At 36.5% G+C, this 13,627-nt stretch overlaps 1 protein-coding gene across 1 annotated transcript in view; it reads right to left on the minus strand.

The window, feature by feature from the left end:
- Positions 1–13,627, minus strand: part of MYO16 (myosin XVI) — a 435,293-nt gene that overhangs the window by 351,041 nt on the left and 70,625 nt on the right. The window contains exons 6-7 of the mRNA XM_080660342.1: positions 8,833–8,957; positions 4,382–4,507 (exon numbers count right to left, since the gene is read on the minus strand). Of these exons, the coding sequence (XP_080516468.1) occupies positions 4,382–4,507; positions 8,833–8,957 (251 nt within the window). The remainder of the gene's footprint in view (positions 1–4,381; positions 4,508–8,832; positions 8,958–13,627) is intronic.

Consider the following 13,627-nt stretch of genomic DNA (forward strand, 5'->3'; position numbering starts at 1 on the left):
CATTAGAGATAATTGAAATAGGAAACATCATGCTGGATACTGAAGATTCATCAGTAAATAATACACATTCATGGCTTCAAAGGGCACATAAGGTTGGAGAAATGAGAATGCATTAGCATAACTTCACAGTGTAGTCCTGCAAAGTTAGGTCAGATTTGACCACTTAACATTTTCAAGAACAGCAAAGAACATGTAAAGGATGTGCATGATGGCATATTACAGAATCTGAAAGAAGTTCACTCTGGCTTCATCCTCTAACCTGGTGGGAGGAGGCAGGAGAACTAGAGCTGGAGAGTTAAGCAGAAGTCCAGGCACATTGGGCTCATAAACTATTTTATGGTGTGGGCATTTCATATCAACGGCAATGGAGAGGATGCTGAGTTGAAATAGTTTAATTATTTTTATACTTAGAATAGCGTGGGGGAGGGGCAGGGAGCTCTATTAGGAGGCTGGCAGGATAATCCTGATGTAGAGATGCTGAAGCACTGGATACCCTCATCCTCAAAGGCAGCGAGGATACACTGATTATATCTCAAATCCATTTACTAGGTAAGAGTTTTGGGGCTCAGTGGTTTAATAGATATGGGTGAGAAGAGGAAAAATAAGAAAAGAAAAATGACCAGTAAATGATGAAATAGAGAAGAGGGCAACAGATTGGAAATGGGAAAAAGAAGATGATCATTCTCTTTGTATACAAGTTGCATTTGAAGGCAGGTTGACAGGGATTACCCTCTGTCTGGGCAGTGGTCCTCTTGCGTCTGGAACTTGGGAGAGAAACGAGAGGAGAGGAGGCTTTGGGAGACATGAACATGCAGAGTATTTGAAGCTGTAGGAGGAAGACTCCTAAAGACATAAATATTGAGAAGAGAGAGAACCTAGGACAGAGCACTGAGCTTGTCAATACTGTGTGCTCAGAGGGGCAGGAGGAAAACCAGACAGTGTTGTTTTTTCCAAAGCAAAGAAGAAATATCTGAAGAAAAAAATCTAAATGTATCTCAATTCTTATGTACTTAGGTAAAAATGTATTTGAGAATACAAATGACTCCTTTGAACATTAAGATATAGGAGTTGTGTGATATAAAGTACTTTTGAAGAGAAGTATATTTAGATTTCATCATTTCACAATTATTTTCTTATATTTTAATGTAGTATTTCCAATGCTATTAGCAACACTAAAATATGTACAAGGCTAGAATCAAATTTTATCTTATGAACAACTCTTCAAAGAATTGTTGCTCACATAACTTATTCAGTTCTCAGTTTTAGAGAAAAACAGGTATTTCTTTGTTCTCAATGAAAAAGTTAATGTATGTATAAAGGGAAGTTTTAAAATATATATGCCATCTAAGTATAAATGACAGTAATAAATACTGTAAATACTGTTATAAATTATAAACTACCTTCTCCATAAAGGTATTCATATTCATAAGATATTTATAAAAAACTGAAGTTGCTGTGAATGTCTCTAAAAATGCCATGAGTCTTTCTAAAATGTTAGCATTTATCAAGTTTTTTTTCTCAACTGAGATGCATTTATTTATAAATGTCTTTAGAGAGTTATAAATCTTCCATGCATACAATTGATAATTCAAATAAAAACTGTTCCTAAAATATAATTTCCAAAATGAATATTAAGTGGTATTTTATGGGTAAAGAATTTTTAAAATAATTCTAGATATCATATGGTATATTCTTGACCAAAAAAAAATCAAGATATAATTTACTCAAAATCTTCTATTAACATAAATCTCTTAGTTATGTCCTTAGTTTGAATTGAGGAAGAATATTCTTATTCTGGTGTCATATATCCTAACATTAAATCCTCACTCTAACTCTCAGCAGTAGAACTTTGCTTTCAGTTCCTGGTTGATTGATTTGTCCATTTAATTCCTTCAGTTACTCTGCTGACACAGGGATGGCTCAGTGGGCCACACAAATCACATCTCTGCTGTTCTGGAGCTTACATTCTGGTGAAGAACCCATTCTAGTAGGTTTAATGGAGCAAAACTGAAAAGACATATATAATCTTCAGATCCTATCCTTTGTACTAAAATATATAAGAATTTATAAAATATAGAATTAACGGCTACTCGTTTTCTACAGAAGCAGAGGATAAAGGTGAAATTGTTTTAAAAATCTGACTCATTTGCACACTATAAATGGCCATTGCTAGAAAACATTATGTTCAACATCTCTCTGTACAAATCCAGCAGCTGGATCAATTGACTAGGACACATGCTCTTTGATACTTCAGTGATGCATTTGCCTTCTTTATTCTCAACCATCTTCTGTGCTATGTAACAGTTCCCCTGTAAACAGATGTGTTGATGATTCTCACTAATTGAAGACCCTGGGGCTCTGTGGAAGAAGGACTATTAAGGATTCAGAGCCGGAGAGGGGACTATGGAAGTTCTCCAAACAAAGCTGGCTTAATCATTTCATTGGGCAGATTAAAATATAGGTGTGTTTGTGTGGTGGGGAGAGTCTGGAACATAGAAGAAAGTATAGGAAACATTAAAAAAAAAAGTGAGGAATAATGGTTTCTAAAAGTTGGGGACAAATATTTTGCAGCTGGGTTTAAAAAAATAAAGCCATTGGAAAGTTTCTTAAGTCACTTAATGTTAATAAATGACGAGTGTTGGAAATGTAGCTGGCACACTGGAGAAGTAGTAATAAAAACATCAATCTTAATTACTCTGCATCTCCCAAAGCAAATGCACCTTTTGAATCATATTTTCCATGTAATTTCAATACCATGTTTCTTTAGGCTGAAAACATAGATTTAAAAACCCCAAACTTCAGAAAAAATCTTAACTATTTGTGACAGCATAGGTGGACCTAGAGGGTATTATGCTACATAAAACAAATCAGTCAGAGAGAGATAAATACCATATGATTTCACTTATATGTAAAATCTAAAGAACAATATAAATGAACAAACAAAACAGAAACAGATTCATAGATACAGACAATAGACATTTGCTTCCCAGATGAGAGGGGAGTTGGGAGCTGGGTGAAAGGTGAAGGGATTGGGAGGATAAAATAGTCACAGGGATGTAAAGTGCAGCATGGGAAATATAGGCAATAGTACTGTAATAACTATGTGTGGTGCCTATAGGGTAATGGAAGTATCAGGGGAAACATTTTGTAAAGGATATCACTCTCTGTGCTGTACACTGAAACTAATACAAAATAATATTGAATGTAAACTGTAATCTATAATAATAAAAGCTTAATATGCTAATTAGACCAGACAACCTTCCGGACAAAGTCGGGGCTGCTAGGGAAGCCCGGGTCCCGGGTGCCAGAGGGAAGCCAGTGCCGGCAGCCAGGGGAAGGAAGGCCGTCTCTTGCACAAGTTTTGTGCATCGGGCCTCTAGTTGAAAAATAAAAGAAAACCCAAAGTTTGGAAGTTTTTCTAATGTGATAGGTAAATGGGGTGACACTCCTGATATCCACTAATTCTCTCTGCCTGTTTAATCACTGATTCTTCTATCTTATGACTTTTGTGTGACAGGAAACTTCAGGAAGCTTTAAGAAGGAAGTAGCAATAGAACTGGGCTTAAGTTCCTTATATCACTGAGGCATAGCAGGTACCACATCTGGCATATATGTTAATCAGAGAATGATGTTTTTATTGTTAAACATAACAGCATAAAATAACATTTTTAAAAATCTATTTTCATCACTAAAACCAGTTAAAAGTATTTTTACTATATAGCTAACCTGTTTTATTAGTTTAATATACGCCTTTATCTTTTGTCATGGATACATAAAACATGTCTCTCTCTCTCTCCAAGACACAATTTATCTGACTGTGATTTTGCTCCTTCTTCAGGATATAAGGGTGCCTAGTGAAAATGAATTTGTGCAATAGTATCTTAGATGTATTAGCTATAGCAAAAAGTCAATTCAGAGAAAGAACTCTGCTACCCATCCCTCATTCGTTAAAATGAAATATAATTTATGGAGAAAAATAAAATGTAAAATGTAATTTTACTTTACATCTACTAACTGTAGAAAACAAACAGAATTATTACAGACTCATGAAACAGTAAACTTATAAGAACTATATAATATTAAGAACACTGTGTTAAGTCCATATTATAAAGGATATTTATTTTTTTTATCATTTCTCGAATGATTTTGAGTAGAATATGCAGTATGCCAGTATGCTGAGTCCTAAGGAACATATGTTATTATTTGTCCTTTTAAAAGTACATATTTTATTTCTTTCATTCATAAAACTATTTGTTTAGTAAGACCATACCATTAAAAGTCAGATTACATAATGATTAGCACATAATTTGAAATAAAGTTAATATAAAAGGATTCATTGATCATAAAATAATTTATAAAAATAGCTCAGGAACTCACTTACCTGGCCATACTTTGCTGCCAAGTGAAGTGGGGTCCAGTACTGATTATCCACTGCGTTGAGGTCTCCCCCATGTTCCAGGAGGAGAGACACAACCTCCTTGTAACCACTGGCACATGCCATATGTAACTGCAACAAAGAGAAATTTTGTTATTTATCTTTAAAAAGCAGCAACATCAGTAGTTTATTCAGTGGGTTAAAGAGAGCAATTTAATAAAGTATTGAACCTAAAATACACAGACTAATAAAAGAAACATATATACTTTGTTTTATTTGGTACAAATGAATGTCATCATTGTTTGAAAAAGGCTTATGGGTTAATTATGTATTATTTTTCTTCTAACTCTGACAAGGTACACTTTTTCATGTAATTCCTATTTTCCTCTCTAATGTACCTTTCTACTATAATACGAATACTTTTAAATACAAAATATAATAATTCAATACTTTATCACTACTTGTCCAGAAGTCAAACATGTACTGACTAGCTCTAAAATACTAGCACTGCATTTGGTGTTACAGGAAAGCAATTCAAAGATACAAATGACAACAGAAAATGTGATCCTGTGATGCTTTTATACACATAAAAGGGACAGGAACTGGAGAGGAATAATGAATCCTGACAAGCTTTAAAATGATTATGCAGCTATTGTTCTGACATTCTCCCAGCTTGGTTTCTCAATGCAACTTGAAGTTCAGAAATGAGGCCTCGGGAACTACAGCGATGAGATGAGCTCAGGGTTTGGAGCACCTTTCAGATTTTTCAGATGTGGTGATTCCTATTTCTAAGGCAGTAGCCTTTCTTTCTAAGTAAACTGTCCAACCCAATTTAAATTAGGTTATTAAGTAACTACATGATTTATTTTGCAGTTAAAACAATTAAGAAGAGAAAATTATCAGAAAAAATATTTTCATATCACATTAATATTATAGCAAATATCACCCATATCCACCTCTACTGTAAAATCATGGTAATCATTAGATCTGTTACTTAGTGTATTAATTAATAAAGAAGCACAAACATTACATATAACAAATTTAATGTCAATATTATGATTACTATATTTCAACATCACTGGCTTTCTATGTAATTCTATGCACCATTTTGTATTACATAAAAGTATTACATTGGCAAGGGACTCATGAGCTACACCATATGATTAAAGGGGAATATGGCATTAAAAAGATCAATGAGCCTGGACTTTATTCAAGTTGGGAGTTTTAAATATTACATTGGGCTGGACATTCTGATCTCTAAATTGAGGCTATGTTTTGTGACATAAAGTAATCATAAAAGCTGTCTTCCCTAAAAAAGACCAGAAAACTCATGCACTGGCTATTGTCTTTGTCCAGAAGTAAGCGATGAACCAACACTCCCGATATCACAAAGAGAAACAAAAATAAGATTGCTTGATATTTACATATCATGAGTAATGGTTTTCCAACAACCCATATGTATCAAGGCCAGATGTGATACATCAAATTCTATAATAAAACAGTGAAGAACCAGCCAACATCTTTGTGGTATATATGCTAATTATTACAGTAGTATTTTCCAAGAGCATATATACATTCAAACTCAAGAACTAATTTTTATGTGCTCTATAACATGGCTTTTTTGGACTGTATCCTTTTCTAAGGCTTCTGTTTTCTTTTCAGAAGAATATTAATGCAAACTAAGAGATCTTTTTAAAAGAGCTGCAATATAATTGGTTATTTTAGTGTTTATTCTAAAAAAGGAAGAAAAGACAACATAAAAACCATCTTACTAGAAGTTTATTCCATTGAGTCTTTTGTTGATAATTGCATCTATTTTTGCACAGCAATTTAACAGTGTGGAAAATTATACCTAATTTTGAACCACAATTGACCCTCCAACTCAGGATATAGAAATCAGTCTAAGGACAAAAGTGTCTTATGTATCACCAACAATAGACAGGAAAGCACAAAATACATGTGTCTTACAGAAAGGCAACTCCAGGGATGGCAGTCATTAACATAACAGACTAACCAATTCAGATCTAAGAATCAAATGTAACTGTCACTTGCTAAATACTCTGACCTCCAATGGACAACTTTCTAACTTTCCATTCATTGTTATTCTCATTGTAAAAAGCTCAAAGATGATCACCCAAAGATTGTTATTACAGAAAACTTATTAGCAATATTTATGTGAATGTCAAAATTGAAGATGGTTTGAAATGAGAGTGGTCTATTACTCTATATTGATTATTTCAATAGCTTTCCTACTGAACAATGGCAGGTCCCTTTATTCAACAGTGTTTGAAGCATAATACATTAGTGTCATTTAACAATGATTTTTTAAAATGTATGTAAAGTTGTAATATCTTCTGCCAAACAAAGAAACAAAGTCTCTATTGGGTTTCTACAATGTGTTAAGGCATTAGTGTATTGCATGTGTTAAATGAACTATTAATTAAATAGCCCACTGTAAACTGGATTTTGACCCAACCACTGCACTGAAACTACCCTAGATGAGAAGACCAATGACCTCCATGTTACCAAGTCCAATAGCGAATTTGTCATCTGTATTTACTTGACCCTTTCAGCATATTTAATAATCTATCTTATTCTCGTCTTCATCATACTTTTTTCACTTGGCTCCCAGGACATCTCATTCTCTTGGTTTCCCTCCTACTTTGGGAGGTGTTCCTTCTCATCTCATTTCTGGGTCTTCCTCTTTTGCCTAAGCTCCAAGACATAGTCCCAAATCTTCTTTCCTGCTATATTAATTCATGATTTCATCCGGGGCAGGAGTTTTCAAGATCACCTATATGCTAATGTTCCCCAAATTGTTTCTTCAGTCCAGACATTTCATGAATCTCAGACTGCAATATCCAACCACAAATTCAACATCTCCATGAAGATGGCTAAGAGGCACTTCTAACTTTATATTTCCAGAACTGATTAGATCTTTCCTGCTCTAAGCTCCACCTTCAGCCTTCTCTATCTCATTTGATGCCAACTTCATCACTCCAGTTGTTCAAGCAAAGAATACTTGGAGTCATTTTGAAGTCTTTTCTTTCTCTCACACCACATTTCCATCAGGAAACTCCAATCGAACTTTCTTTAATGTTGACTGAAATTAGCCACTCTCATCACCTCAACTTCTACCACCTTTGGCTGAGCCACACCATTGCTTTCCGAAATCACTGGAAAGCCTCCTAAATGAACTCTCAGCTTCGCCCTTGCCCTTATACAGTCCATCCTTAACACAGCACTCAGTGAGTGATCTTTTCAGAACTGAAGTAAAATCGCCTCTCTTCAGAACTCTCCAATGTGTCCCCATCTCACTCAGAGTAACTGCCACTGTCTTTACATGGGCCCACAATATGTGTGATCTGACCCCAGTTACTTCTCTTCTCTGCTTCACTCTGCTAAGCCAAACTTACCACCTTGTTGTGTTTCAATCACACCACACCTTGTCCTGCCTCAGGGTCATTGCACTTACCAGTGTTCAACCTGAAATCCCCCGTGTTCAACCTCACACCATACTTTTTTCCATGGTAGAAAATCATTGGCTCCAACCCCTTCTGTGTGTCCCATGTTTCAGAGCTTCATACTCTTTTCCGCTGTCTAGTTTACTTTCTTATTTTTTCTGAGCTTCAATGAATGTATTTCCGTCATAATTAATTTTAACCCCTGCATGCCTACTCCAGGTAAATGTTATGGGTCAATAGGGCCAAATGTTCATATTTTGATCAATGAACTTATGCTTATATAAACATTAACCCAAATTTAATTGTTCTGTTTTTAACTTACTGCAGCTATGCCTTATATCAATAAAAAACAATGTTTCCTTGAATTTAGAAATTTATTCACCAGACTAAGCCATCATTTGTTTTGCTTAAAATTAAAATAAAAACATTATCCTGTAAGTTCCATCTCTAAAATCACATTGACAAATAAATACCAAAAAAATCTTCTATATATCTATATCTATCTATCTATCTATCTATCTATCTATACACACACACACACACACACACACACACATCAGTTTTCTCTGGGTGGTGGCATAAGTGATTTGCATTTTCTTTTTTAATATATTTTATTAATTTTTTACAGAGAGGAAGGGAAAGGGAGAAGAAGAGGGATAGAGAATTAGAAACATCGATGAGAGAGAAACATCGATCAGCTGCCTCCTGCACACTCCCTACTGGGGATGTGCCCGCAACCAAGGTACATGCCCTTGACCAGAATCAAACCTAGGACCCTTCAGTCTGCAGGCCGACGCTCTATCCACTGAGCCAAACCAGTTAGGGCATGCAATTTCCTCTGGATATTTATATGCTGTCTAAAATGTCTACAATGAATGTATATTACTTTTGTAATCAAAAATACATTATTTAATTATAGTAATTTCTATGTCTTAAAAATAAACTTACATTCTCCATTTAAGCAATATTTCTGAGTCAAGTATATTAACTTACCAGTGTTACTCCTTCATCATTTTTCTCATTAACATTCCCTCCACATGATAAGAAGTGTTTGACGTCGGTTAACATACTCATGGGTCTCTGAAGCTTCATCTGGCGCAGGGAGGTCAGATCCACTCCTAGGGGGAAAAGAGCCTTTCAAACAGAATGTAGAGTTGCTTCTCAGATGCTGGAGTGAAAATTGTTTCATCTTATATTCATCCAACGTGTTCGTCTTTGAAGCCCCTCTTCACTTTGAATTCTCAAAGTGCTATAATTATTTCTCTAGCAAGCATTCTATTTCCAGCTAGAGTGTGGTGTTGAATAATTTCCCTTATTATATCCCAAAATCAAGATATGATGCCTTACATATGGCAGGTTCACAATGGATATTGGCTTTAGTATAAATCAACACACACTGCCCAAAGTATTTTGAAGTACCTAAATTAAATTACAAGAAAGTATAAAGATACAGTTTTTACTCCTTATGATTTTTCTGGCCAAAATACTTGCTGCTAAAAGCAGTCTATCTTGGAATAGATTTAAAAAATAGGTTTTTGGAAAAATGGAAAGAATTTGAATAAAGTCTGTAGTTTAATTAATAGTATGTACATGTGATACTGATTACTATCACTTGAATACATTTGATAATATCTATGTAATGTTAGTTCTCAGAAGCTTCATCCCATGCAGTGAGGTCAGAGGCCTGTCTACAAAACTGAAACTACATTAACACATCAAGTCCATCTGAACCCTATCTTTACTTTCATTAACTGTCCCTTATCAGGTAATATTGTCTTTTTGACAATTCAACTTTTTATTTACTCAATTATCCATTATGTATTGGGGGTATTCTATGGTGCTATTACAGATAATTTTACCATTATGCTGACTCTGAAATGATCCATCTCATGATTTTAGCACAATATTCTCCAATAAGCTCCTAGAAGTACATCTAACAGCAGTTTTTGTCTCCATAGTAAGCTTCCTAAGAGAGGCAAGACTTGTAGGAAGCAAAAGGGTTGAGCAGGCAAAGAAAGTTGGTTCTAACAAAGATAAATAAATATGTTCAAGCCAAAAGGGCCGGTAACCCTCTACCCAACCCCTTCCCTCAACCCTGACTACAGGCACAATGTAGGACTGTCCTAGGCAAAAGGGATGCACTGTCACCCTGACTCTGGGTGATTCTGAAGAGGTTGGTTTAAGGACAGTATTTTGAATGAACTTTATTAAGCAGAATAAATAGACAGGTTTATTTATGGACTGATTAATTTGAGAATCCTCTGATGAATAAACAGGAATGGCTAGAGATGACCAGTTTCCAAGACTGTTCCAAAATAGAAAGACTGCCCTGGCTGGTTTTTCTCAGTGGTTAGAGCACAGGCCCTCACACCAAATGTTCTCAAGTTCAATTCCTGGTCAAGGGCATGTACTTGGTTTTCAGGTTTGATCCCTGGCCCTGGTCAGGGTGCATGTGGGAGGCAACCAATCGATGTGTCTCTCTCACATCAATGTTTCTCTCTCACACACACCCCCTTCCACTCTCTCTAAAAATCAACAGGAAAAAAAATATCCTCAGGTAAGGATTAACAAAAATAATAATAAAATAAAAACAAAGAAGAAAGTCCAGAGTTTTCACTAAGATACTAATAGCAAAATTAGTGAGAGATATGGGCATATTAGAGGTCTGATGTCAAGGAAACAGACTCTGTCAAATTTGGTGACAATTAGATGTGAGGGATTTAGAAGATGAAAAGTGATGTTCAGATACTTGGGTTCCTGGCTGTTATGATAAAATATAACATATATAGAGTGTATGAAAGGGTAAGTTCCATGTGCGATAGACAAGTTACTTCAAATTTTCTGATATCCAAGTCAAGAGACTGAAATCTGTGCATACAAGCCTGCAGGTCTTGAAAGATATCTAAGCTATAGGAACATTCTTGGGAACAGGCAGGTGGGAACAACACAAGGAAGAGGGCAAGATAAGCCAGGGTAGTTTGGAGAGACAAAAGAAGACAAAGCCCTGGGAACTACCCACATTTTGGTGTCCGGATGTACACGTGGCACATCCGCAGAAAACTAAGTAGAAGCTGGAAGAGAAGGGGAAACTATGGAAAGGTCATTGCAGGTGAAAGAGTTTTCATAACACAGTGTGATCAAGGTCATCAACTGTCACAGAGAGACGAGGTACTAGAGAACAGAAAAGTGACCACTGGATAGAGAACCAAAAAGGGTGACACATGGTGGCAGGGACCTTCCCAGTGGATTGGTAGGGACTGTGGGCTAAGTAGAGATTAGGAACTCAGGAGAATAAAGGTGAGCTACTTTTTAAAAAGATCGATTTGAAATGAAGGAGAAAGGGCAGAGTGCAATGATATACTGTATGGTGAGCAAAGGTTTTTCTTTTTCTGGGACTTGAATATATATCTATGTATACATATACACATAGATATATGTGCTCCTCCCCCATGGTGAGCATCTATCTGTCCTGGACCACCTTGAGCTCTTCCTGCATTGCTTTCTCCATGTGCTGGCTCATTTTATAATCGATTGATTTCCTTGAACACCAGCTGGTCTGCCTTGCACTGGAGATCTAATATGCATCACATGCTCAATCAGCCCTCCCTGGCTGCCTCACTTTCCAGCCTGGATAGCTCAGGCGGTGAGCAGAGGTTAATTGCTGTCCCCAGGTACAGTGTATGTCAGTGGTGACAGTACAATTAGAACTTGTGACCAGTGATTTTCCATGTAATCAACTTGCTCACAACCTGGACTGCCTCCTGCCACATGTGACCTGGTGTGACAGCATGATAAGTACTCTGGTTTGAAACTGTTTGACGCAGGTTGAAAATTCAAGGATTGCAGGTGCCTGGTTATAAGAATGCAGTGCTGAAACACTGGGCGCTAAATAACAATAAAAATCTCATCTCATAATATCAGAAATTTCTAGGGACACCGGCCCATGCTGTCACAGCAGATATTTCTAAAAGGGCGCCAACAAGGGGAGAACACATCACATTAGATGGTATTTACAGGAACTGTGGCAGCCGATATGATAAGTAGGCGGGACACTGTCAGAAATGGAACCAGATTGTGAATGAGGTGAGAGGGGGCAGATGGATGGGAAGGCAGAGGCCAGAGCCACAGTGGTGACAAATGGAAAACAGAGTTTAAAATTTAAGATACATTACATTGAATTTGTTCCAGCAAACATGTATTTACAAACTAACTGTGACAGCCATCACCGTGACAGATTTTCTCTGGACCATTCAGAGTCAGGACCTTCATTTTTTTTTTTCTTAATCACTTTTTAAAGTAACCTCTCAAAGGAATACACTTCTTTTTATTTCTATAGAATAGATAATACTGCTTTTGCAAATACTAAAACTTTTATGAAACAAAATCCTTTAATGAGTTGAAGAGATTTATAAGTAACTAGAGGCCCGATGCATGAAAATCGTGCAAGGTGCTCGGCCCTCGCAGCCCCAGTTGCCGCCTTGGCCCTCACAGCCCTGGCTTCATCTGGAAGGTTAACTGGACGGTCATCCAGAAGGTCATTTGGCTGTTCGGTCTAATTAGGATATTAGCTCTTTATTATACAGGATGTTAATTCTTTGGTAAATAAAGATAGTTAACTTTAGTTCCCAGAGAGAAACAATTATCATGATGGCTGTTAAAAATTCAGAACAGTAAGAAGAGCAGGAAAATATCATTTAGAACTGGCACAGCTAAATAAAAGATAGTCAGGTTCATGTCAATTCGGAATCATGTGACCACAGGTCAAACTCTGCAGATGTGCAAATAATAAAGCTTCCCAATATGGAATGCTCATAACTTTCAGCTGATTCCATTTAGAGGTAATTAGTCTCAAAATCACAGCAAGATGGGAAGAACTCAGGGTTTTCCTCAGGTGGGAGCAGGTAGATACAAAGACTGAGGAAGACGTAGTATGAAGGACTGACTATACCACAGTGCCTACACATGCTGCTCTGTCACCCAGGCCATGACTCAGTGACCTTCAACAGCACAGCTAGGTTCACATTCACTCTAATGAAAATAACTGTTCTTACCTTGCTCTCAGAATTAATGGGACTATTTTATTAAGAACTCATGGCTGCTAAGTCCTAATGATTATTATTATTCTAAGCCATCCTCAGAATAAACCCTTTGATACAAGCAATCTGGAGGAGACAAAGAGCACAGGAAACAAAGAGGCAGATGTGCGGGCTTTTCTTAGAGGCAAGAATAGAGTAGCAAGCACGATGAGGCTCTTAAAATTTTTAAACCTTTTCTCTGACAAAATATGCTATTGGAAGGAATTATAATTTAATTGTTTTTATTTATTCCTAAACATCAGAGGGGAAAAAATAAAAGAGGGGACATATTTCTTTATTTTAATACCATATCAGGCTCAAGATTTCAAACACCTCTCACTTTGCCAATGTTGAACTTACTTATGAAATTATACTCTGGGTACATGCAATGAACTGTTCTTTGCCATTGAATACATCTGGGCCCTTGGCCGCATCTTTCCAGGCCAGCACCATGATCATGGGCATTCTTCTGACAACGTTTCTGTTTCCAAGTGTCACCAAGAGTGGATGTTGAGATGCCTGTGCAAACTGCCCTTGACTTATGCCCTCACTTACCCACAGTAATAATTCTTAAGAGGACCATGGCTCCTAAGAGAATACACTTCACATGACCTCACTCTCATTAACTCAAAATTCAGTTGTGCTGGTTCACTTCCTTTCTCCTCCCAGTGGAGAATAGATTATAATGACAAGCCCAGTCCCTCTAATTATGG

The sequence above is a fragment of the Plecotus auritus genome (assembly GCF_963455305.1).
Source record: "Plecotus auritus genome assembly, chromosome: 3".
NCBI lineage: Eukaryota > Metazoa > Chordata > Mammalia > Chiroptera > Vespertilionidae > Plecotus > Plecotus auritus.